Below are 26,435 nucleotides of genomic sequence, written 5' to 3' on the forward strand. Positions count from 1 at the left end.
CTGTTCTTTTATTTCATTTTTATTTTTTATTCTTTTGGCCATGCTGCACAGCGTGAGGGATCCTAGTTCCCTGACCAGGGATTGAACCTGGGCCCCCTGCAATGGAAGCACAGAGTCTTAACCATGGACCACGAGGGAAGTCCCAAAACTGTTATTTTAAAAAGAAAAAAAAAATGATTTGGTAAATTTCTAAATAAGATCATTATATTTACAGGTCCTTGCTAACCTATACCGTGATTAGAAATGTATCTCCCTTATTTTTTGCTGTTTCCTCTCAACCCCCCACTCCTCATTCCTATTTTTCTTTTTTTTTTTGGATCGAAGGAAAGGCTATAGATTGTTGGAATTTATGGGGTTTTGTTTGTTTGTTGAAGATAGAAAAAGATTAGCATATGTATATATGTAATTTCCCTATTTTAAAGGCTTTGTGGTATATTAGTGAATCAAAATGCATGAAATTTCAGTAGTCCTCATCAGTCATTTGGCCACTCTTCCCACAGCTGAAAACAGATTTTTTTTTTATCCGAAGAGAAGGCAACAAAGATTACAAATATATATTTTTAATTTCTACTAAAATGCTGGATGAAATGGAACTGATGTACCTTATGAGAAAAAATGCACACTCTCATGATGTTTAGTAAATTACTTGCATTCTGGAGCCTAGTCAGGTCTGAAGTTAAATTAATAAATCCATATTTGCATAAATCTCTGTGTTTACTTCAAGCAATAGAGAGGTAAATGAATTTGTATTTTGTTAAGAAAGGCTAGTAAACTCCTACAGGAAATAAAAGTAACATAAAGATAGTGGTTAATACTTAGTTGAAATTGTTAGCATGAAAATTAACTAACATAATGCACGCAAAGGGCGTAAACACTTACTTGACGACTGGTGAGTACTCAGTATCAGCTGCTATTATAAGTGGGGTCACACTACCTGCCATGACCTGGCCACTTAAATCCCGCAGGTCTCAGTCTCCTCACTGATAAAATGAGGATACGAATAGTACCTACTCTATAGGGGTTCTTATGAGGATCAAATAAATGCTTAGAACAGCATCTAGCACACAGTAAATTCTCACTAAATGTTAGTTTTTATTTTTGACTATTAGTACCCAACATAAGAGCATCTTGTCTGAAGTATTACTAGTTGGATTTATATATTTTTTTAATTTTCCTAATTAGATTTCAAATATCTTAGACAATAAAGATAGAGTCTCATTTTTCTTTTGTAGCTCTGTCCTTTTCTAGCTTTGTATAATAAGCACAAAACTCAAAGTCTGTTTCAATACATAAGTGATTTAGTGAATTAATGTGTAAATTCAAGTGGTATGAGTCATGGTTAAATTGGCACTAACAGAATGAAGAGAAGATAAAGGAATTCCTCCACAGTTCATCCAGCGGAATCAAAAGGGGGAACTTTAGATATTTCTTATCATTTACTAATGCTCTATAATTAAAATGACTCATCAGCCATATATGGCTTCTCAAAAACAAAGTGGTTCTGAAAAGAGGGATATTTGTGCTCCTCACATCTGTCCTATTCTTTAACAACAGGTGTAATTAAAAAAAAAAAAAAAAAAAAACAGCAATGACAAAACCGACGTTGGTGGTTGCTTAGCCGCTGTGCTGGTCCTAAGGCCATTTATAAATCAACAATGCCACCTGTTGGATAGAAGAAGCAAGCCCGATACAATTTTTTGTTGTTCACTAGACAAGTGTTTATTTTTGCCTCCTCTAGGCAACGCACCATGTTGGATTGCAGTATGAGAAAGAAAGAAAAATAAAAACCAATCCCAACTTTCAAGAAGCCTCCTGTTTAGTAAAGCAAATGAAAGGTTGTTTTCACTCGTAGCTAATAGATGGGTTTCTATTTTAAAACCTGATCTGATTATTCTCTATCTTGGCATTTGCTATATTGTTCCTTCATGTTCCTTCACTCTCCTTTTATGGGACTGCTGAAAGAAAAAAAATAGCAATCTCTAATATCTCTCACTTAATTAAGAGGAGACATTATTTTTAATAAGCCAGATAATTGCTTTAAAAAGTTAACAAAGGTGGTTCCATTTGTGGGGCTTCAACAGCTATACACTGTCCTGTCCTTGTCATTTCTACATAGTCATAATCTCTGAGATGTCAAGAAAGAAAAATCAGGGCTTCCCTGGTGGCGCAGTGGTTGGGAGTCTGCCTGCCGATTCAGGGGACACGGGTTCGTGCCCCGGTCTGGGAAGATCCCACGTGCCGTGGAGCGGCTGGGCCCGTGAGCCATGGCCGCTGAGCCTGCGCATCCGGAGCCTGTGCTCCACAACGGGGAGAGGCCACAACAGTGAGAGGCCCGCGTACCGCAAAAAAAAAAAGAAAGAAAAATCAGAGTTTGATACTCTGATAGTGAGATGACATGTGGATCTTATTCCCTGACCTGGAAACTCAAAACAATTTCTTTCTAAAAACAGCTTTAGAACGTCCTCAGAGTTGGAAACCTATCACTACTGCTCAAGATGGCACCTTGTCACTCACTAATGCATTAATCTAACAATGAAACACTCAATGCTATTGCTTTTCCATTCCTAGCAAGCACATGAAGTTAACTTTTGGTTTGGCTTCAGCAGCAGAGAAAATCTGCTGCCATTGCCACATTTATTGAAAAGCCTAGTGGGCATGGCAGGTGGGAAATAAGAGGCATATTATCAAAGAACAGAAGGAGTCTAAAGGAAACAGGCATCTCTGTTTTTTTATCTTCAGGCAAGATAATTACCCTAGGACCTATTTGGATTGATTGCCTGGCTGCGAAGACCAACCTAGTGGGGTAAAGGAAAAGGTAGGTGGCACTGAGAACAGCACATGCCACTTGTGTGTCTGTACAAAAATGATGACAATATAAGGTAATGTGCAATGTTGTATGAGTGGCATAAGTGATTTGGGAGTTTATAGGTCATAAATATTCCAATTAAGATAAACAGGGAAGACCTATGCAAATGGAATGGTGAAAGCAAGGAAACTCTGAGATCCAATCAGAAATAGCAAGCCAGATTATGGGAGTCATTAGGACGGTTCAATTTTTTTTCCACTTCTCAGTCTTTCAGGAACATGGTACAACTGCATTTTCCTGCCTCAATGAAGTGAGGCATGACCATGTGACTTACACCAGTGACATATGAGGGAAAACAGTGTGTGTTATTTCTGGGCAGAAGCTTTCAAATCCAGTACAGCATTTTTCATGAATCCTTTCCTACCTCAGCAATTATAGATCCAAATGTTGAGATGAAGCTTCTCTCAGTCTGGTCTCTGGATAACCAAGAGGATCAGTTGCCTGCTAATTCACATTGGATATATACTTTTATGATGTTAAATTGTTAAAATTTTGAGGTTTGTTTGTCACTGACCCATAACCTAGTCCTTCTGGACTAATACACAGGGTTCCCATGGAATATATATAATAATTAGCTAATAAAAGTAAAAAGAAAAAGTCTTAAAGAACCTAAAATTAGAAAGCATTAGTTTGGAGGGAACTAAACGACAAGAATTTATTTAGTAACCTGTAGACAGAAGATAGATAGAGAGATAAATAGATAGATAGATAGATAACTCTCTCTATATATACACATAATCTATATATATATATATATACAAATCTATATAGAGAGGGAATATATAGACATATACTGGTTTAGATATGTGTTTCCAAATCTTAGCCTTCCTCCCACTGAGTACCATATTGTTTCCCTATTTCCCTCACCCTTAAAATAGCAGCAGCAACAACAACAAAAAAAAAACAACAGCCACAACACCACCACGGGGGTATCTCTCTTTTCTGTTATAAAATATTCTTCTTCACTGCCCAGACTGAAATTATAGCATCAACTGGATCCCCTGCTTCTACTTTTGTCCACAGAGTCTCGTTATACAATAGCAGAGCAATTTTATGAAAACGTGAGTCAACTATGTCGCTCCTCTACATAACGCCCTTTGATAGCTCACCATGCACTTAGAGAAAAGTCAGTCCTTGCTGGAGCTTGTAAGGTCCTGTATGTTCTTGTCCTCAACTACTTGTGATTTCCTTTTCTTTCCTCTTACCCTGTGCATAGCTTTTCCTCAACGCTATCAAGCACACTCTTGCCTAAGGGCATCTGTAGTTACCATTATCTCTATGAAAGGAGTTCTTCCCTTAGACGTCTACATGGCACACTTCCTGCCTTTCCTTCTAGTGTCTGCTTTGGGAGACCTTCTCTGATAGCTTTTCACACTTGAGTGACTCTACCTATCAGACTGACCATGTTTATTTTTCTCTATAGTATCTAAGGCCATGTGATACACTATGTATTTGCTGTGTCTTTGTTAATAATCTGGTTCTCTTAACAACATAAGTTCCCTGGAGGCAGCTCTTGTGTTTGTTTTGTTCTCTATGGGATTCTATCACACAGAGGAGTTCCTGGCATATAGCAGTTGTTCAATAATAATTAGTTTCCCAGCGCTGAATATCTCTGCTCTGCAGTGTGGCTTCTACTTTCCCTCTTAGTCCCTGAATTTGCCATCCAACATCCAGTAGGCTATCTGGGGTCAGGCTCAGGATCACAGCATGCCAGCATGATAGCACCAGAAGGGAATGTGAGAGAGCTTACTGCTGAGGTTCCCAAATGCAGTCCATGGCGAATGTGTACTTGCCCATGGAGGAAAGAGACAAATAAGGGCAAATTTGGGGAGATTTTAACATAAAGCTAATTTTTAAAAGGTGAGATTGTGTCCTTACATTTTTGCTGCTAATGTGTCCTTTCATTTGTGAAATGATGATGGAGTTTGATGACAGTTCTTGGTTTGCAGTTTGTTGGTTTCCTTTTTCCTTTTCATTGTACTTGCTTGGCAAGGTTAAAAAATTTAGCATCCTCAATAATTTTCAATTTTAAAATATTCTAAAATGAGTTCTTTTATAAGGTAAGAAACTGAAGCCAAGAGGGACACCATGACTCCTGCAGTTTCACAGATCTGTGTGTTCACAGAACTGGAACTAAAACTCATGTATCCTCAGTTCCAGCCAGTTCTGCTTTCTCTACACAAAAACTCCTTCCTCTGAGAAGCTGTTGAGAAAATCCCTTTCCCAACTTGGAGTGTTCTTTATCCCCTGATACTTGCTCTTTTGATTATTAAGCACTCTGGGGCTGTAGCAGAAAATCAAGGCTCCTCTTTCTCATTTTTCTTTTCTTATTCCTCTCCAGAAATAAAAGAAGCTTAGGATCAAGACTGAATGCTTTCATTTCTTGCCATGCCCCCAAGGATGAGGACTACTGTGATAAATCAGAGTGAAAGAACAGGTACTTTTTATTGGTAACTGCATAGGAAGTAGAGATTTTACTTTTCCCTTTTAGAAATTTTACTAATTTACCTAAATACGTCTTTGTTGTTTAAAATAATAACATAGACGTGCATAGAATTAAAAAAAAGTGCCAACACCCTTCCTTTTCCAGAGAAGACCACAGTTACCAATTTTTCATATATCCTTCCAGATCTTTACATATATAAATAAGTAGTGTTTTAGGAATGGCAAGTGAAAACCCTGTAAATTTGTGAAAGAAAAGAATACATATAGGGCTTCCCTGGTGGCGCAGTGGTTGAGAGTCCGCCTGCCGATGCAGGGGACACGGGTTTGTGCCCCAGTCCGGGAAGATCCCACATGCCGTGGAGCGGCTGGGTCCGTGAGCCATGGCCGCTGAGCCTGCGCGTCCGGAGCCTGTGCTCCACAATGGGAGAGGCCACAGCAGTGAGAGGCCCGTGTACCGCAAAAATAAAAAGAGAAGAATACATATAGAAAAAACTGAGAGAATATACACCACTATGCTAATGGTGGTTATATGTGAGTGGTAGGATTAAGAGTGATGTATAATTTTTATACCAATAAAATTTTGTTAAAAAGATGACTTCAACAGACAGCAAGCTGAGGTTACATGGACTATTTAGGAGAGTCAATTGACTTAAGAAAGTCAATTCTAATAGGGCAGAGAGAGTATCAGTGTTGAAGTGAATTGAGAGGTTAGGACAGGCTAGGAGGGTGAGTGGGAGGGTAGACTGTGTGTAATACATTTCTGGATGTCATATTGTCCAGTCACCCCCTTTACTGTCTTGGATGCTGTTCTGAACATTTCTCAAGTACTGTGTGTGTATGTGTGTGTGCACGTGTGTGTGTGTTACAAATATTCCACTCTAAACTCTAAAGTTTATTGCAGGCTAGAACCTTGTCTCCATGTATTTATTATTCTCCTAACCACCAGAGGGCCTGCCCAGTCCCCAGTGCTAGGTAAACAATGAATGTCTGCCATATTGAGTTCTGCTTTTGTTTATTCTCTTTCTTAAAGATTGTTTGAGCTAAGGATTATTCCAGCTGTTAAGAAATTCCTCTCCCGCCTCTGGCACTATATTGGCTCATGAGCTTCCTTCAGTTATGTTTCTTATTTTTTTGGCATCTGACCATAAGCAGGCAGAGAATGCCAAGCCCATAGCAGATGACAATCAGCAAGAACTGGTCATCACAGCTGGCATGGAGAATGGAATGTGCTCCCTTCGTAGAGACCACGGCCCTGAAAAGAAGGTTTGAATTTTCATGATTCAGACAGTTGACTCTAGCACCTTCCCACCACCTGGATGGTGCATGAAGAGTTGACCTTAACTCCAGTCTTAATACCATATCCCTTGCCAGGATTCCTAAGCTAAGCCTATCAGTGCATAGCATTTCATTGATGACAATTACTGTTTAAGAAGTGGGAACGTTATGAAGGGAAAAATTAAGTGCAAACCTCATGAGTGGCACGCTCTCTTTCATTTTCTCTTTCCAGAAATGAATAAGGAAACATGTAGCCTATTTTTTACTGCTGAACAACTTACATTCATAAAGAAGCTGACACTGTTATCAAAATAGAGAGACAAAAGGAACCTGGATCCTTGATCACGTTGTTGAACTGCTAGATCAACCAATTCTGACATACACTTCCAAGCATGTAAGCCAATAAATGTGCTTACTTTTGAAGCCAGTTTGATTTGGGTTTTCAGTTACTTGCATGTAAAAGCATCTTAAGTGTTTAACTGCCTAAAGACTTATTAAAATGAAAGGGTGTGATGTCTGTTTTTTTTCTCCAAACAACCAGTTTAATAATTTTAAGAAGGGAAAGAAAGTTTCTTTGGTATTCCTTATTTTTGTGAATCAATTATGGTTCCTTGTGTCCAAAGGCACATTTTCCTAAAGAAATGTTCTTGATTCACTTAGAGTATGGTTAACAGTTGGAAGCAATTCAGCTCCACAAGTCTTGATTACATACTACTCTTTGCCCTGCATTATGCTAGGCACCAAGGTATATGCAAAGTGATTCTGAACAAGATATGACTCCTTTCTTTAAGAAACCTAAAATCCTTTGGAAATCAGATGTAATATAAGGAACTTGAGCTTTGTTGTCATATATTCAGTTTCAAATCTTGTGCTGCCTATTATATGTCTGGCATTATACATATGCTGTCTCATTTAATCTTCACATCAACCGTTAAGGTCATTATTTATGAATGAGGAAATTAAGTTCAAAGAGGTAACTAACTTTCCCAAAGTGACTTGTCAGACATAATGGCGCTGGGAAATGAATGCAGGACTGAGTCCAAAACCAGAGGTATGACCAATGTTTAGGTGGAATCTGAATGTGCCATTAATAGGCAAGCACCCCAGCCAGCCAGTTTATGTCTATTGTAGTTCTTCTGTCTTGGAGATATGCTCTGAAGTCAAAGGTGGTGATGTTGGTCTTGTAAGGGCAAAAAATCCCCCTCAAACCAGGCAAAAGCTCCATCTGATGGCAATTAGGGCAAAAGGCAAGAACATTAAACAAGATGATTTGGTTATTCATCCATTCAATGAAGAGTTATTATACCTAATATATGACAGGCATTGCGCTAAACACAATGAAGAATACAAAGATTCATGAGGTCCAGTTTCTGCTCTGAAAGAGCTATAGCCTTTTAAGTAACAATAGGTGCCCTGTATCATATGTCTACTAACTGCTAGGCATTTTTCATAAACTATCTGTAATCCTTAAATGGCATTGCAATGTAAGTATCTTTGTTCCCATTCTATGGATGGGGAATCTGAGGCTTTGAACAACTAGACCCAGGTCATACAAGCAAAGTCAAGATTTGAGAGCAAGTCTGACCCCAAAGCTTGTGTTCTCAGCCACACATATCTGAAGTCTAAACTTGATTGAGAGAAGCAGTATCCAATAGGTCTTCTTTTTTATTCTCCTCTCCTACCACCTAACTCTCATTCCCCACTGCACTGAGTGCCTACCAAAGTGCTAAATTCACTTAGGGACTCAGTGAATTCATATCATGTGTTTTCAGCTCTGTAATAGAACTCTATCATCTTCTCCTGATGCTGTCAAATGACTGATCTTGAGAAATCTGAGGTCTGAGCATTATGTTTCAAGTTCAGTTGGCCATAATACGAACTCTTGCTTCTAGTGTAGAATTGGTTGTATTATTTAGATTCAACAAATACATTTTAAACATTTACTATATATGCTAGGCAATTCCACACATGTTTTTTCATGACTTCCATTTTGCATATAATAAATTCAAAGCTGTAGAAAAATTGCTCAAGATCACTCAAATTGTAAATGTAAGTCCAGGATTCAAATTCCAGTTCTCTCTGTCCAGTATAGTTTTATGCATATATCCAAGTTTTTAATATATTTTCAAGGATATGTCCTAGTCAAGTATAATTCTGCTATACCAGATGTGAATGCTGTTGGGTTTTGTATGGTGAGAACTACTTTTATTTAAAGCATTTACTCTCTTTCTTCCTCTCATTCCACTTCCATGATTGCTTTTGGAATATTTTATGTCTACACAACCTCTGCTTTTTTCCTTGGTGTCTCATAATTGCTGATCCTGGCTCCAAGCTCTCTCCCATAACTATTCCCAGAGGCCATCCCTCACCATGCTACTGTCTATCAGTTAAGTTTTCATGAGAAACGTCTCCTTTGTGGCATTTACCAAAGGAAAAACAAATCTCCCAAGCTTCTCTAAATAGCACAAAATAATGCTTTTCTCATAGTCTTTAAAAAAAGGATTTTTTCCTTTTCTTTTTTTTTCCAACTTGTATGACTTGTCTCATCAGTAGGACCTAGATAGCTTGCCACATGAAAACTTCTGAGTAAACTTTCTACAAGCCTTTGGTGTGACTGAGACAGAGATTTGCCCTCCTTAGCCCCAGGTAATCTCTTGGGAAGAGTTTAATATTTTCAGAAAGAGGAAAATATCAAAATAATGGGTGAGATTTATTTTTTTAAATTTATGATAAAACTCAATAGAGGTAAGGAGCTCATTTGGGTAAGGCCACACTAGTTCTTATGTATGTTGCCTTATGAAGTTCTCAGTAACAAATTAGATCTTTCTACATTTCTTCCATAAAGCCATCCTGCTTGAAGGCTTCAGTGTGGTGGCCCTTGAATTGAACTGGAAGAAGGAATTTAAATAGGAAAAGAGCAGGAGTCACCCACTGCTACATTTAGAAGCTGTTAAGTGTTTTGGGAGTTCAATCAAGAGAAAGTTGGAGCAAAGTAAGGGTAAGACTACTCTCTACTTGTGGAAAAGACATGTAGAAAAACAATGTCCTGGGCTTAATACCTTTCAGCAAACTAGTGAAGATATATGGACCAGAAATAATAGCCTCCCACCCCTCAAACTAGGTGAACTTGCTCTGAATTTTAAAGAGCAGAGTTTTTGGCTAAGCAATCAAGACATGAACTTCACCTATTCAAGGAAGGCAGTCAACCACTGGGCAGACCAGCCATTGCCTGACAGCTGTCTCTCCATAGATTATGGAGAACCAGGGGACGACAGCCAGAAAAGGATGCCCATTTCCAGCTCCACTCTCTTCCTCCCTCTAGACACCACCATTTCTTTTACAATGCAGTAATTACCTTTGACACAATATTTCTGAATAAGAAATGATTCCAAGGCTCAGTGGCTTAAAGGAACAATCTTTTTTTTTTTTCATGGGTCTGTGGGTTGGCTGAGCTGGGCTCAGCTGGGTGTGCCTGCTTCTTACTGCAGGTCTGTGGGCAAGCTGGGGTGGCTCTGCTCCATGTGTCTCTCATCGTCCTGGGGTAGAGAGCTAGCCAAGCCATACTTCTCTCATAGAAGGAGCAGAAGCAAAAGGAAGCAAAAAGAAGCATGTGAGGCCTCTGAAAACCTAGGTGTGGAATTGGCCCCTATCACTCCTACCCATATGGTCAAAGCAAGTCATGTGGCAAGCCCAAAGTCTAAGAAGCAGGGAAATATGCTCCATCCACAATAAGCTTGTGGTAAGTGTATATAGATGCAGGGAAAATGGAAGGATTGGGGTCAATTAGTCTACAAACCCAAATCACCCCAACCCTAAAAAAAGGTGCTTTGCATGACGAATTTGAACTTTCTTTATTAAAATGATTTTTCTTCCTTCACTCTTTACATTATATTCAAGGTTCTAAATCCCTTCCACTTCTCCCTTGGCCAGAGTCCAGAATTCTCTCTTCTCTTCATTTCCTGCCTCAAATTGGAAACTTTCTCTCCTTATGGTTTATCAAAGTATGATCACTTTTTGTGCTGTATTTTCTTCATAATCCTTTGGGAACCAATCTATATAGCATTTTACTGAACAAATAGTATTAATATTTGTGGTATTGCCTGTTTACTCCCCATAAATAATAAAGGATATAGGGTGTGTGCACACACGTGCATGCACACACCCACAAACTACAGAGAGTAGTCAAAATGAGGAAAAGTTAATTATTGGGTGGGGTTAATCTAAATGACTTCATGGAGAATTTGAATACTGAGTATAGTTTTGAAGGAAATTACCAAGATTCTTAAGGGCTTAATTACTCAAAAAATTATTTTAATAGTCCAAAAATCCAACTGCAACATTCTACTCACTATTCATGTGATGAGGAAATAGATGTGTGGGCTGATTAGTATTTTGCTCTTGTACTTGTTATTCACCACAAGCCTTTGTCCAGCCTTCTCAAGAACACAGACCATGAGTGTAAAGGCAAATGAGTGAGAGTAGGGATAGCTCACACCTAGTCCATCACCACAATTAGACAGGGCTTAGAGCCCATGCAACTTTCAGGTGGGGGTGGTCAGTGGTATGGTTCATGAGTGTTCTGTGTGTCTCTCTCCCCATGTGTGCACACGTGTGTGTACATATAATAAAAAATAAATTTATGCCATGCTTGTTGATTAATTAATACCAATCGATGATTAATAAATTGCATCATAACTGCCAGATTGCTGCTCTCATCATTAGGAACTACTAGTACATCCAAAAGTATATGTGTTTGAGTCACTAAGGTGATGTATTGTACAGTTGTTTTACTCTTCTGTTTCTAAACCCTAGTTTAAGGTAATAGGGTAGAAGCCTCTTCTTGGGTGAAGTACCCCTATTCAGTGTTTCTATGCCACCCTGACTACCCTTCATCATAGTATTTACCATCCTATATTGCAATTGTTCCCTTGTCTTTCTATCCACCATTTGATCATAAGCTCTAGGAGGGCAAGTAAACAATTGTATCTGTTCATCGTTTTATCTCCTGGTACAGTACCTGTCATGTGTTAGATGCTCAATAAATAAGAAAGTATTTATTGAGAGAAATAAACATCGTTCCAATATATTAAAAAAAGGACAAGTGAAGCATTTTGTAACTTGCCAAAGTTATATAACTTATTATAATTTTTATAGTCTCCACTAAAATTACCTAATGAGAAAAATTACAATAAGCAAACCCCAGATTATGAATGTACCAGCCCAGGCAATCTGACGAGTTTGCATATTATCTAATTTGGGGGTTTTATGTATAGATCTCAGCATGAATGTATTCAGTGTATACATGACAACATGGGCTACAGGGCATATACACATGCTTCATGGTGGGGGGCAGGCCTGTACCCACTGCCTACACACAGACAGACAACCACATTAAGGACAGACAAGCTTGGAGTTAACATTGAGATGGTTTCACTATGAAAGCTCCTCAAAGTTGTAATATAGAACTGAGATTCAAGTGCAAAATAAAATACAAGTCTTCAGAAGGGGAAAAAAATAGTTTTTCTCTGCATTAAAAAAATGAGAAGTCTTTTTTATTTTTCCCCTGAATGATAGGACCATAATGATTCAATTTCTTTTGCACCAATCAGCATCAGCCGTGAGATCCAGACCTGGCACATGGAAATTTCAGCCTTAAGTCAAATATTATTTCAAAGTTAATGACAAAATCTATTTTTGCAGTGGTCTTGTTTAAAATATTTCCCCTTAATACTCTTGAAATGCTGTAATTGAAAGCAGTTATTTGAGATGCCAGTGCATACTTCTTTAATTATGTCCTGTACCATCTGTTTCCAATGAAAGGGCAGTATCTGTTTGCAGTTACCAATCTTATGAAAAACAGGCTTGTCCCGAAATAGATTGGAACTAAAACCAGAAAGCATTTCTTTCAGAGGCATCCTTTCAAGCCAATTAACTTTAATCATTATAGAAATGTTTATTTCCCATCTTAGTCTCTCTTCACATGTAAATTCCTTCAGGGGAAAAGATCCCTTTTTGTGACTGTTTGAATAGTTCCAATTTGGGTTAATCAGAACCTGCTGGCCTGTTTATTTTCCAATTGTGAATGCTGGCAGATTTCTTGATGAAGGAGGCACACAGTCCCCAAGGGGAGCAGGTCTAGAAAAGCAGCAGATACACACCTACTGGTCAGAGAGAGTTCGCTTAACCTCCAGGGTTCCATGCTTGACTCCATGTTGTCTTCTAGGGTGGGGACCAATGAAGTGATTTGATAGGTGGGAGACCAGGACTCCTAAGTTGCATCAGTATGAAGCCCATCTCCCGAAAGGAGCCAGACATTCTCTTAGACCACACACTCATATGTCATTCTCATACAAGCTGTAAGAAAGCTTGGTGACCTTGCAAAATGCAGCATCTGTGGTGGTGGCTTATAAGTGGCATCACACTACCTAGGGAAGAGTTATTTCTAAATTGCTCTGTTCTTCATGGAAATTTTCAATCCACAGGTCAAAAAAATGGTTCATGACATGTTTTTGGATATTATTATTAAGTAGCTTCATTTGTCCATCAGAGAACTTTGACTGATTTGTCCACTGATATATCCCAAATACCTACAACAAATAGTACCTGGGACAAATAGATCCTCAGTGAATATTTGTTAAATTTATTCCCTCTTCTAGACCATAACAATGTTAATATAAGACATATAAAATCTCTGCTCTTATGATGTCTTGGAGATGAAAACAAAAGGGTCAAAGACAAGACATATTGAGCATGAGCATCTTAAAGATAGAACAACAAGATCATCTCTGTGCCTAGAAGGTATCTGATGCAAAGGGTCTCGGTCAGAGTTGGTGTTTATTAAATATTTGGTTAAGTTAGCTCAGCAAGCATATGTGTCTTGGCCAACACCTAAAAAAGCTACCATTTACTGAGCCTTTAATAAGTTCCATTCACTGTGATGAATGTTTTATACACATGAGCTCCTATGATCCTCAAAACAAACAAATAAACACCCTGTGAAATAGATATAAACTATTTCCAATGTTTAGATGCAGAGCTGAAGCTTATGTATGGACAGTAACTTGGTGAAATTGATCAGCTAGTAAATGTTAATCTGAGATTAAGAATTCAGGTCCATCTTAGTTGAAAGTCGATATTCATATGAGCTCTCTATTTTCTCTCATGCAAAGCTCAAATTGCCCAGGAAGGCCTCCTTCTAACACACCAAAGCTTAGGGATTTCATGGTCACATATTTTAAAAATCTGAAGCCATGTTATCATTTGGGAAACAACAATTTCCATTCCCATTTCTCCCTTGAAGTTTCTGGAGTTGTACATTGACTGGACCTCCTAATAACAACAACATCCTTCAACTTTGGCTTCCTGAGCATCTGTAGCTTTTGGATCTTATGGGCTCCATCCAAGAAGCAGATATTTTCCTTGTTTCCCAAGAATCATGAGGGTAAGTAATATATTTTTTTCTGTTTGGAATTGAAATGTTATCCTGTCAGATTGGATGAACTTGTCAGGCTTGAATTTAAAAAAACACCCATCTATCCCACACTCTCTTCCTCTGATGATTTAAATGGAAGTGTAACAAAATCCCTTAAACCTTCATAGTTTAATCCCATCCCCAACTTTTCAGAAAGCCATCAGAATTCCTGTGGGACTGTCCAGTGAGAGGCAGCACAGGATGATGCAACAATGGGAAATGTGGAGGGACGTGATGGAAACTTGGGAAAGAGAACAGAGACACCCTAATTATGCAGTGGCTGAGCATCTTCACATAGTCACGCTAATGAGTGGCTTCTGATACTGTGTGGTCAAGGAGGAAGCTGGCCTCCATGTTCTTGAGCCTGACATTCAGGAGCTATGACTCATGCTGGGTCTGTAGCAGACTAACAAGTTATGAACAAACTACTAGCACTACCTCTACATTAGATTTGCTATGATCTATTTGTCAACTGTTCATTTATCACTTAATAATATCAATCACCACTTCTCAGTCTTCATGCACAGTGTACTAGGTGTTACCCTAGCAGCAAGTGAGATGTATCTTTATTCAGAAACGTTCCATTTAAGTTCATTAAACACACACATACATAAATATGGGATGAAGATAAGAGCTCCCTCAAGGAAAATAAGAATGTCAGAGTACAGGTCTTTTGCCTCCTTAGGCAGGTTTATTCCCTGATAAAAGAAACTGAAGATGACACAAAGAGAAGGAAAGATATGCCATTTTATTAGGTTGGAAGAATCAATATTGTTAAAATGACTATACTACCCTAGGCAATCTACAGATTCAATGCAGTCTCTACCAAATTACCAATGGCATTTTTCACAGAATTGGAACAAAAAATTTTACAATTTGTATGGAAACACAAAAGGCTCTGAATAGCCAAAGCAATCTTGAGAAAGAAAAATAGAGCTGGAGGAATCAGGCTCCCTGACTTCAGACTATACTATAAAGCTACAGTAATCAAAACACTATGGTACTGGCACAAAAAGGGACACATAGATCAATGGAACAGGATAGAAAGCCCAGAAATAGACCCATGCACTTATTGTTGTTTAATCTATGATAAAGGAGGCAAGAGTATACAATGGAGAAAAGACAGTCTCTTCAATAAGTGGTGCTGGGAAAACTGGACAGTCACATGTAAAAGTATGAAATTAGAATACTCTCTAACACCATATACAAAAATAAACTTGAAATGAATTAAAGACCTAAATATCAAACCAGATACTATAAAACTTCTAGAGGAAAGCATAGGCAAAACACACTTTGACATAAATTTCAGCAACATCTTTTTGGATTCATCTCCTAGAGTAATGGAAATAAAAACAAAAATAAACAAATGAAATCTAATTAAACTTAAAAGCTTTTGCACAGCAAAGGAAACCACAAACAAAACAAAAAGACAACCCACAGATTGGGAGAAAATATTTGCAAATGATGCAACTGACAAGGGCTTAATTTCCAAAATATACAAACAATTCATAAAACTCAATATCAAACAACCCAATCAAAAAATGGGCAGAAGACCTAAATAGACATTTCTCCAAAGAAGACATACAGATGGGCAACAGACACATGAAAAAATGCTCAACATCACTAATTACTAGAGAAATATAAATCAAAACTACAATGAGTTATCACCTCACTCCAGTCAGAATGGCTATCATCAAAAAGTCTACAAATAAAAAATGCTGGAGAGGGTGTGGAGAAAAGGGAACCCTCCTACATTGTTGGTGGGAATGCAAATTGGTACAGCCACTATGGAAAACAGTATGGCGGGTCCTTAAAAAACTAAAAATAGAACTACCATATGATGGAGTTACCAGCAACCCCACTCCTGGGCATATACCCAGAGATGCACCCCAGTGTTCACTGCAGCACTATTTACAATAGCCAAGACATGGAAGCAACCTAAATGTCCATCAGCAGACGAATGGATAAAGAGGTGTGGTATATATATATATATATACAATGGAATATCACTCAGCCATAAAAAAGAGTGAAATAATGCCATCTGCCACAACATGGACAGACATAGAGATTATCATACTAAGTGAAGTAAGCCAAAGACAAATATCATATGATATTGCTTATATGTAGAATATGAAAAAAAAGATACAAATGAACTTATTTACAAAACAGAAACAGATCCACAGGCATAGAAAACAAACTTATGGTTACCAAAGGGGAAGGTGGGGGAAGGATAAATTAGGAGAATGGAATTAACATATAAACACTACATGTATAAAACAGATAACCAGTAAGGACCTACTGTATAGCACAAGGAACTTACTCAATATTTTGTTATAACATATAAAGGAAAAGAATCTGAAAAAGAATCTATCTATCTATATCTGAATCACTGTGCTGTACACCTGAAACTAACATGACATTGTAAATCAACTATACTTAATTAAAAAGAAATAAATTAAAAAAAAGAATATCAGGATAGGGCAAAAGTCAGTGTGTTAAAATGAAAGAATTAATAATAATAATAACAAAATTAATATTTATTTAGTTTCTACTGTGTGCCAGGCACAATGCCAGAAGTTTCATAGTAACTTTATAAGAACCCCTTTGAGATGAATATTCTTATCCCTCTTTTATAAACGAGAAAATTGAGACTCAAAGAGATTAACATGAGGTTCCAGAGCTAGTAAACGATAGAAGCAGAATTCAGACCAGTTCTTCCTGACTCCAAAACCTCTGCTCTTTCCATATTAATGCAGTTTGTGTAAAGGGTCATTAGTAGAGAAGGTGGTACAGAAAATTTTGTTCTCAAAATTTCATTAATAGTGGATAACATAGATGGAGGTGGCAGAATTAGAGAAGGAAAAAAGGCATTTAAGAAATAAAATCTTATACTCCACAAATTTCCATGTCCTTTGAAGTCTTGAAAAAGATTAATTTTTATGAATCAATTTTAAATTTTCCTGTGATAAGTGGAAATTTTAAATATATGCACTTAATACTTATGGGAGCATTGAAATGAAGCACTGAAACTGCACCATCCTGAGCTTCCCTATGTAATCATGCCTCCATCGTTCAAGCTCCTGAGATTTAGTCCAATGGCAACAATGAAAACAGTCAACATTCCTGGTTACGATTCTCTCCAATATCACCCTTTAGATCACTTTAAACTTGAGGCTTCTCAGCCTGTTTTACTGATCTACAGGGAGTGTCCCTTGCAACACATCAATGAGGAATCTCCAAACATTACGAAGACTGTCTTTTGGTTTTACTGAAGATGGTGGCAGAAGCAATGGCATCAGTTTTCCTATTCAGTCATCATAATCATTATCGCCAAATTAATATGCAAGTCATTTTGGGGGCTCTATATATTAGCTACACATTTTCTATGCAGTAAACATGGTATATATATAAATTGTAAATTTATCCAACTAATTTGTTGAAATAATTCCAATGAATTGGAACTGCTAGGACTAAGGATATCAAAAATTTATAGTTTTGAGTCCACACTAGATTTTCCCCTACTATATAGACAGGACCTCATCAATCTTGTCCCCCAGTGTTTATGTGGGTATGTTTCCTAAAACTGTACAAATGTTAAATATTTAATCTTTGGTAATATGATATTACAAAGAAATTGCTTTTCTTCTGTTACTGTTAAGCTCAGTCATCTCCATATATGCTTAATCTTTATTAGTCATTTGTGCTATTTCATTTTCTTCTGTTTTTTTCATTTCCCTTGGTATACCAATGTCTTTGTTACTGGTTACTAAGAACTCATTTATGACTAAGGATGTTAACCATTTGCCATGCAATGCAAATGAAATACCATATTTTATTGCCATTAATTTACTATGGTGTTTTGTATTTTGGTTGTGTACTAAAATAGAATCATGTTGTGTTTTTTTAAAGAAAAGTAAATTTTGTTCTGTTAAGGAAGGAGATTGAGAAAAACAGAGAAGTTAAAAACTTACCATTGGATCCTGGAAATATTCCTGAGCTGGAAATTAAAGTTCTATTTTCTGCTGCTTCACTAATTAACTTTCTACTTGGGCAAAGTCACTTCACCTCTCTGGGCTTTAGTTTTATCATGTATTGTATCAAATTAAGGAGATGAATTTAATGCTGTTAAGGATTTCAGTGGGAAGTTTTGGTATCCAAATCTCACCCTACTCCTACCTCAGGGTTCTCTGTTGAAGGAGATATTTCAGCAAGGCTAAATAACCAAATGGGAAATAATATGCCAGCATTTCAGGAGTGGAGCTCCTTGATTAAGTCATTCTAGAGCATCTTGGGCTTTGAGACTATATTGGGCCTTCCTCTCCCTACTCCCATCTAGCATGACTGGATCTGGGTAGCATATTCCAAATTTACGTAAATAACTAACCTCATGGGTAATAACAGTCAACTTGTCTCAGCCATCCAAGTGCAAGGAAACATTAGGTCAAAGTGTGGGTGAACTTCCTCTTCTGAATGGACCAAGGCAGAAGTAGGGGATGGAAAAGAAGCAGAAGAGAAGAATAATCTGTCTCCTCCAAAAATGACTTCTAAGGTCATTCCTGGTATTAAGCGTCCATGGATTGATGAAGCCACTGCCTATTAAAAACCCAGGGCTAACATATAATGACTATCATTCAAACTGAGACATGCAGTGAAATTGAGGATTATATATAAAGAAATGAGAATGAAGTTAAAAGCAGAGTTTTAATCAGGACAATAGATATCAGAAGACAATGGCATAATATACTTAAAGTGTTAAAGGAAAGTCAGTAAACCTAGAATTTTTCAGTCAGCTTAATTATTATTTAAGAGCCAAAGGGGGAAACACAGTTTACCATACACAGTCTCTCACTGAAAAAGTTATCAGAGGATGTGCTTCATGACATTATCACTTTTTTTAACCATGAAGCACTATATAGCATTATACCAGGTTAAGATGGAAAGGAGAAGCAGGGGTACAGGTTTTCCCTCTCATAATACCTAAAAATGAACAAAAATATTTTGAAAAGGCCAAAACTATACATAATACATAGATTGTGTGTATGTGTGTTTAATGAAGATAAATTGTTACATTATTAATATAGTTTACATGTGGTCCTACAGGTAAAGAGGATAGACTTAAAATTTTTTCATGTCCATTCCAAGGCCTGAGTAAAAACAACTTAAACAAAGCACTGTGTTATCTGAATTTTACAGTTGTATGTATGTGTCTATGTATAAAATTATCTGTTTCTATAAAGGGGAAATGTACAATCCAATATAACTTATTTTAATCTAGTTCTATTAGTTTATACCAATTCAGTCCAGGTCAGATCAGCTCACTTAAATTTAATTGAATACAACTGCTTGCTCTAATCTTGGTCCACTTTCATATTAGTATGAGAAAGTAAAAATCCAGCCCCAGATAATAGCTCTCTATTGCCAGTGTTTGTTCTAGCCACCTTCCCAATTCCCCTTTACTCACTTGACTAGCTTTTTCCATTTCTCATCTTCTGAACTTTTGATCTTTTGGCTTTGTGGCCCTGATCCTATTACCTGCTTTAGATCTCTCTTTATTTTGACAACTTATTTGGACCAGTTTCTGTGTCCTATTAATTTTAGTCTGTTGACTTCTTATGATCCATTCAAGTTTGATGACTTTGCAAGTCAAAATAAGAGACACTTAGTTAAAGACTAGTTCTAAAAAAAGTCATCAGACTATAAGACTATACGTTGACCTCCCCACAAGTTTATAATGCACTACTGTGCAGTGAGACATAAAATGGCAAAGAAAGACCATGTATATTGTGAACTAAAAAGACAATGATGCCTCAACTTGTTCACCTCTGTGCTTCTTTGTCCTTGATTCTTTATCCTTGATTCTTTATACCCATAGCTTCCCCTAACTGGATAGAGCCAAAAAGGCTAACCCAACCTAGAACTCTTTTTATGTGTGCCAATGCAATTCCCAAACGCATTGGGAGAGGCAGGCACATAACTGAGGCCCAGCATCAGTCCAAAGTTCTAAAAATAAATTACTTTCCAAATAGTTCAAAGAGATAAAGAAGGCAGACAGACTCTATATGGCTGGTAAAAAGTTGGCATCAAGGGCAGATGATGGATTTGAACTACAGTTTGCTGTATTTTTATGCTTTGAGTGACAGTATAAGTATCTTCCTGCTATTCTTGGCAAGGCAAAAACTCAAATTTTGCCTTTGGTGTTTTTTTCTTTACTTTATTATTTTTTAAAATGTGGTAATGCAAAACTGAGAAAAAGCATTAAGTCATCCTCTCTATTGCTCTGGCCAAAGAATTACTTCCTATGGTGTGTATTCTAGGACATCTATGAACTAAATTAACCTTAAATTATGGTAATGTTTTCACTACTTTCTCTGGGACATGTTTCCCAAATCTAATGATTCTTATTATGTATTAGATATTTATTTCTGATTCTGGTTTCCAAATTTTCTACTCATATTTCTCTGAGCTACATCTATATTATTCAGTAATCATAACATGGGGTTACAGCCTTCATATTAAGAAAGGCATTTAAGCATTTCCTCAGTTAATGTACTGAGAGTGGAGATAGGTACGTATAAGGGAGTGGGATGTTACAGAATCTCAGTGAGGACCTCTTAACCCCCAAGATGTGACATCTGTTTAAGGTAATCATTGCATGTTACCTTGAAAGGAAAATAAAACATCAAAAGATAGCTTGGTGGATGACTAAACTGGGACAGTTCCAACTCTTCTTTGTAGTTGAGAGAGCCCGTTCACCAACTATCTCAATAATTAGGTTCAGCCTTTATTGGATTCTCAAGCTGTTCTATAAGGTCTTTCTATTCTTTCTGTCAAACCTTGAACATTTTCCACTCCTGTGTGAGCTGAGATGGTTTTTTAGCTCACAGCTTCTTGATAGTCGTTCTTCCCCCAGAAGAATGACTGTACTTTGCCCAGCATCGTAGAATCTGGCCCTAAGCACGAACAGCTTATGATTTGGCTAACTAAAGTTTCAAGATAGATTTCTGGAGCTGATAAAAAAGATATCCACTTTGACACTTCTATTTAACATTTTACTGGAGATCTCAGCCAATTAAACAAGGCAAGAAAAATAAAGATATGCGTGTTGGAAAGGAAGCTATAAAACAGTCTTTATTCCCAGATGATATAATCATGTGCATAGAAAAATCATAACTCCTCAATGTATTATAACTAATATGTAAATTCAGCAAGGTCACAGAATATAAGGCCAATGTGCAAAAATTTAACTTTAAGTCTAAATACTAACAACAAAATGTGGAAAATAAAATTAAGAAAACAATATTTACAATAGCTTTGAAGAATATAATATACTTAAAGACAAATATAGTGGTATATATGTGAGACTTATGCATGCAAAACTATAAATACTGTTGAAATTAGAGTTAAATAAATGGAGAGATGTGCTATGTTCATAGAATGAAAGACTCGATAGTGTTATGATATCAATCCAGAAATAAACCCATACTTTTACAGTCACCTGATTTTTTAACTAAGAATCCAAAGTAATTCAATGAGGGAAAGAAAGTTTTCAACAAATGGTGCTGGGTCAATTAGCTACCTATATGAAACTAAGTGAGCCTCACTCAATCTACACCTTACATGATACACAAATGATTATTTTGAAATGGGCCACAGACCCAAATATAAAAATCAAGGTATATATAGTTTCAAGAAGAAAACAAAGGAAAACACTTCCATGATGTTTGTGCAGGCAATAATTTTCACTAACCATAAAAGAAAAAATGTGAAATCAACTTTATCAAAATTAAAACTTTTGGAAGACTCTGTTAAGATAATCTAAAGACAAGCCACAAATTGGGAGAAAATAGTGTGTATATATATATATATATATATATATATATATATATATATGTATCTTTAAAAAAACAAAAGAGTTGAACAGGCAGTTTACAAGGACAATATGCAAGTGGCCAATTTGTATATGAAAAAGTACAAAGTACTCTACACCATCAATCATCAGAGAAAAGCAAACTAAAACCTCAATTAAATACTAATTGATACTCACTAGAATGGTTAACACTTAAAGACTGATAACACCAATTGTTGATGAGCACATGAAATAATTTAACCTTTTATACAATGCTAGTGGGAATATTATATGGTAAAACCACTTTGGAAACAGTCTGGCAGTCTTTCATAAAGTTAAACATATACCTATCTATGATCCAACTATGTCACTTTTAGCTACTTACCCAATATAAATGAAAGGATAAGTTTTAAAAAGGGAATGTTCAGAGGCTTCCCTGGTGGCACAGTGGTTAAGAATCCACCTGCCAATGCAGGGGACACAGGTTTGAGCCCTCGTCCAGGAAGATCCCACAGGTTGCAGAGTAACTAAGCCTGTGTACCACAACTACTGAGCCTGTGCTGCAGAGTGCACGTGCCACAACTACTAAAGCCTGCGCGTCTAGAGCCCGTGCTCCACAACAAGAGAAGCTACCGCAATGAGAAGCCCGTGCACCACAACAAAGAGTAGCCCCTGCTCACAGCAACTAGAGAAAGCCCGCATGCAGCAACAAAGACCCAACACAGCCAAAAATATAAATAAATAAATAAATAAATAAATTTATATATTAAAAAAAGTGAATGTTCAAAGCAACTTTGTTCATAATAATTAAAAAGCTGAAAATAATGCAAATATCCATTAACTGGTGAATGAACAAACTGTGGTATATCCATGCAGTGGAATACTACCTACAACACGGCTGGACCTCAAAGAAAATAATCATGCTGAGTTAAAGAAGCCAGACACAAATGAGTACAGTTTGATTTCATTTAATAGTGTGATTTTCATTCAACTGTTCTGTAATAGCGAAAACAAATCTACAGTTCCCTGGGGTGGGGCAATGGGTGGTTAGCAGGAATTGACTGTGAAGGGTCAAGGAAAGACATCTCTGGTGTGATTAAAATGTTCTACATCTTGGAGAGGATAACGGTTACATGGGTGTATATATTTGGACAAACTCATCAATCCTTAAATCTGTCCATTTCATTGATATAAATTATACTTTAAGCAAAATTTATAATGAAAAAATTCATACTATAATTTTGCTCTTTGATCTCATCTCTCCATATATGCCTACCCCATATTTTTTCACTCTTGATGAGTACTTGAGTATAAAATTAAATTTTATTTACTTACAAAGTTTGTGGCCCTCTTTATTTAACCACAAGTATGCATTTAGTACCCATGCCAGGCATTGTTATGTGTCCTGGAAACACAGCAATAATTTTTTCCCAGGGATCAGCCTAGAATCATCTTCAAAGAAGCCAATCTGACAGGGGCTATAAACCAGAGATGTCCTTGGCTAGCCAGAGGAAATGCTGACTACATTAAGGGAACTCTTGATAATAAAAATTGGAGTTTTGATTATTAAATGAAATTAGACAAAATAATTACTGAAATAAGTTTTATGAGTAAATATCACATTTGAGAGTAACCAGAGAAGTCATGGGACCTGCTCTAGGTTTCATCCAAGAAGTGGGGAACAGCAAACCCCAGAAAGACAATTTTACCTAGTAGTGTGGGTAAAGGATAAAGACTGTTGTTAATATTGGTGTTAGTATTGATGGTGAAAGTTGACTTCTTTGTTAATTTTGCACTTTATCAAGATCTACTCTTTCAATATAACAGTTATTTTCTGTTCATTCCTCATAAAAGCATTGTCCAATAGAACTTTCTGTAATGATAAAAATATTCTAGAGCTGAGCTGTCCAATTTGGTAGCCACTAGCCACATTTGGCTACTCAGCACCTGAACTGTGGCTAGAATGACTAAGAAACTAGATTTTAAATTTTACTTAGTTTTATCAATTTAAATTTAAGTAGCCATCTGTGGCTAGGGGCTACCATATTGGACAAGTTATTCTCAAAGGTACATGTGTACTGATTGATGTAGTTACAGTGCCCAAAGACCTGAAAGGCATTGGAGTTCTCTGTAAAATGTTGCCTTGGCTCTAGAAGGTGAATTAATACACTATTTTCCCATGCAAATATACTTGGCTTTATTGGATAGCACACATTTTTAACCTCTACATCTCAGTCTCTGTAGGGTAGCTCATGACTTTTCTTTCCTCATTTCTCATAAGGCCACAGGGTCTCATTCCTGAGCAGTCAAACACTTACAACACTCATTGTTACTTCAGTAATTTTTACTTGTGCTTAAAGCACTGGGAAAGCCATTGGTGATTAAAACTGTGTAGTTCCTACCTTCATGGAATTTACTTCCTGCTTCAGAGGTCTTCTACCCTGTGAGCCTCAAGGAAAACCAGGTTAAGTAGTGCTACTCTAGACCTCAAGGAGAAACTTGCACTCTTCCCCTTCTACCTCTTTCCTCTTCTCCCTTTCCTTCACTCAGTATCCTTATCCTTAGGCTGGTCTTCATGGATTTTATTTTTCATCACAGTGGTACAATCTAAAGCAACGTTTCTGCAGGCTCTTTGTTGAACATTCAGTTCACACAATCATAAATTTTATATCAATTTAAAATTCAGTTATCAAAATTTTAAATAAAACTCCTAGTATTAAAAATCATACATTATAATGAGTACATTATTTCAGTGATGTTATTTACCAACTGTGATAGTATATGTGTTTACTTCTTGATCAGTGGAGTCAGCTTGACTCATAGGTCAGTTGATTCCATCCTGAATGGAATAAAACATAGTAGTTAAAAGCAGGGTGCATTTCTTAGTTCTCTCTCGCATGTGTTGTTTTGTTTTCCTCTGATTTGCTTTGTTTTCCAGAGTTCTTTTTTTTTTCATTGCTCATAGCAGCTTTAACTGTAATAGCCCAAATCTGGAAACAGCCCAGATGTCCTTCAACAAGTAAATGGTTAAATAAACTGTAGTATGTCCCTACAATGGAATATTGCTCAGCTAAAAAATAAAATAAAATTTAAAAAGAACAAACTACTGATACATGTAACAACTTGGATGGATCTCAGGGCATTATGTTGAGTGAGAAAAAAAACAATCTCAAAAAGTTACATAATGTATATTTCAATTTATGCATCATTCTTGAAAAGACAAAGTTAAAGAAATGGAGAACAGATCACTGGTTAGGGAAGGAGGGAGGTGTGACTTTAAAATGGTATCTCCAGGGACTTCCTTTGTGGTGACATTAACAGTTCTATATCTTTATTAGGATGGTGGTTATATGAATCTAAACATGATAAAAATACATAAAGCTATACACAAAGACATACCAAAAAAGGAATTTGTGCAAAAGCTGGTAAAATTGGAATAAAGTCTGTAGGATAATTAACTGTATTTCATCAATGTCAATTTCCTGTTTTTGATCATGTATGTACTATAGTAATCTAAGATGTTACCACTGAGGGACACTAAATGATGGGTACATGGGACCTTTCTGCACTATTTTTACAAGTTCTAGAGTCTATAAATATTTCAGGATAAAAGTTTTAAAGCATAATTAATTGTATAATTTTGAATACTAGAAAAACCAGAAAATGTAATTTAGAAAAAAATATATATACCATAGCAATAAAGCATACATATTACTTTAATAATAACTATAAAAATATACTGAAGGGAAAATAAATCTATAAGACAGTTAAGAGAGAAAATCTTAAACCTTTCTTTTTAAATTTATTTATTTATTTTTGGCTGTGTTGGGTCTTCGTTGCTGCATGGGGCTTTCTCTTGTTGCAGCGAGTGGAGGCTACTCTTTGTTGCGGTGCGTGGACTTCTCATTGCGGTGGCTTCTCTGGTTGCAGAGCATGGGCTCTAGGCGTGCGGGCTTCAGTAGCTGTGGCTCGCAGGCTCTAGAGTGCAGGCTCAGTAGTTGTGGCACACTGGCTTAGTTGCTACGCAGGTATGCCTGTATTCTTGCCAAAAATCAAATCTGGGCTTCCCTGGTGGCGCAGTGGTTGAGAGTCCGCCTGCCGATGCAGGGGACATGGGTTCGTGCCCCGGTCCGGGAAGATCCCACATGCCGCGGAGCGCCTGGGCCTGTGAACCATGGCTGCTGAGCCTGCGCATCCAGAGCCTGTGCTCCGCAACGGGAGAGGCCACAACAGTGAGAGGCCCGCGTACCGCAAAAAACAAACAAACAAACAAAAAATCAAATCTGCATCTCATCAAGCTTCTAGATCAAATTTCCAGTTTGTAGGAACTACAGGGGACAGAGGAACATGCTAGTGACACCACAGAATGCAATAAGCAAATCCAGACCATAGGAAATTCTACCAAATAAACAGCTCATTTCCCTCCACAAATATATGGCAAAGGAGAAAGAAAGAGGGAAGGGAAACCTGTGATTTGTAAGAGATTTAAAAGACATATCAACAAAATGCAATGTACAAACACTTTGGTGTTC

At 37.0% G+C, this 26,435-nt stretch overlaps 1 protein-coding gene across 1 annotated transcript in view; it reads left to right on the top strand.

The window, feature by feature from the left end:
- Nucleotides 1–3,976: 3,976 nt before the first annotated feature.
- Nucleotides 3,977–26,435, top strand: part of MROH9 (maestro heat like repeat family member 9) — a gene marked incomplete at both ends in the record, with an annotated part of 250,589 nt that continues 228,130 nt past the window's right edge. The window contains 2 exons of the mRNA XM_081257399.1: nucleotides 3,977–4,012; nucleotides 6,464–6,574. Of these exons, the coding sequence (XP_081113525.1) occupies nucleotides 3,977–4,012; nucleotides 6,464–6,574 (147 nt within the window). The remainder of the gene's footprint in view (nucleotides 4,013–6,463; nucleotides 6,575–26,435) is intronic.

Source organism: Mesoplodon bidens (genome assembly GCF_964165515.1).
Source record: "Mesoplodon bidens genome assembly, chromosome: 2".
Taxonomy (NCBI): domain Eukaryota; kingdom Metazoa; phylum Chordata; class Mammalia; order Artiodactyla; family Ziphiidae; genus Mesoplodon; species Mesoplodon bidens.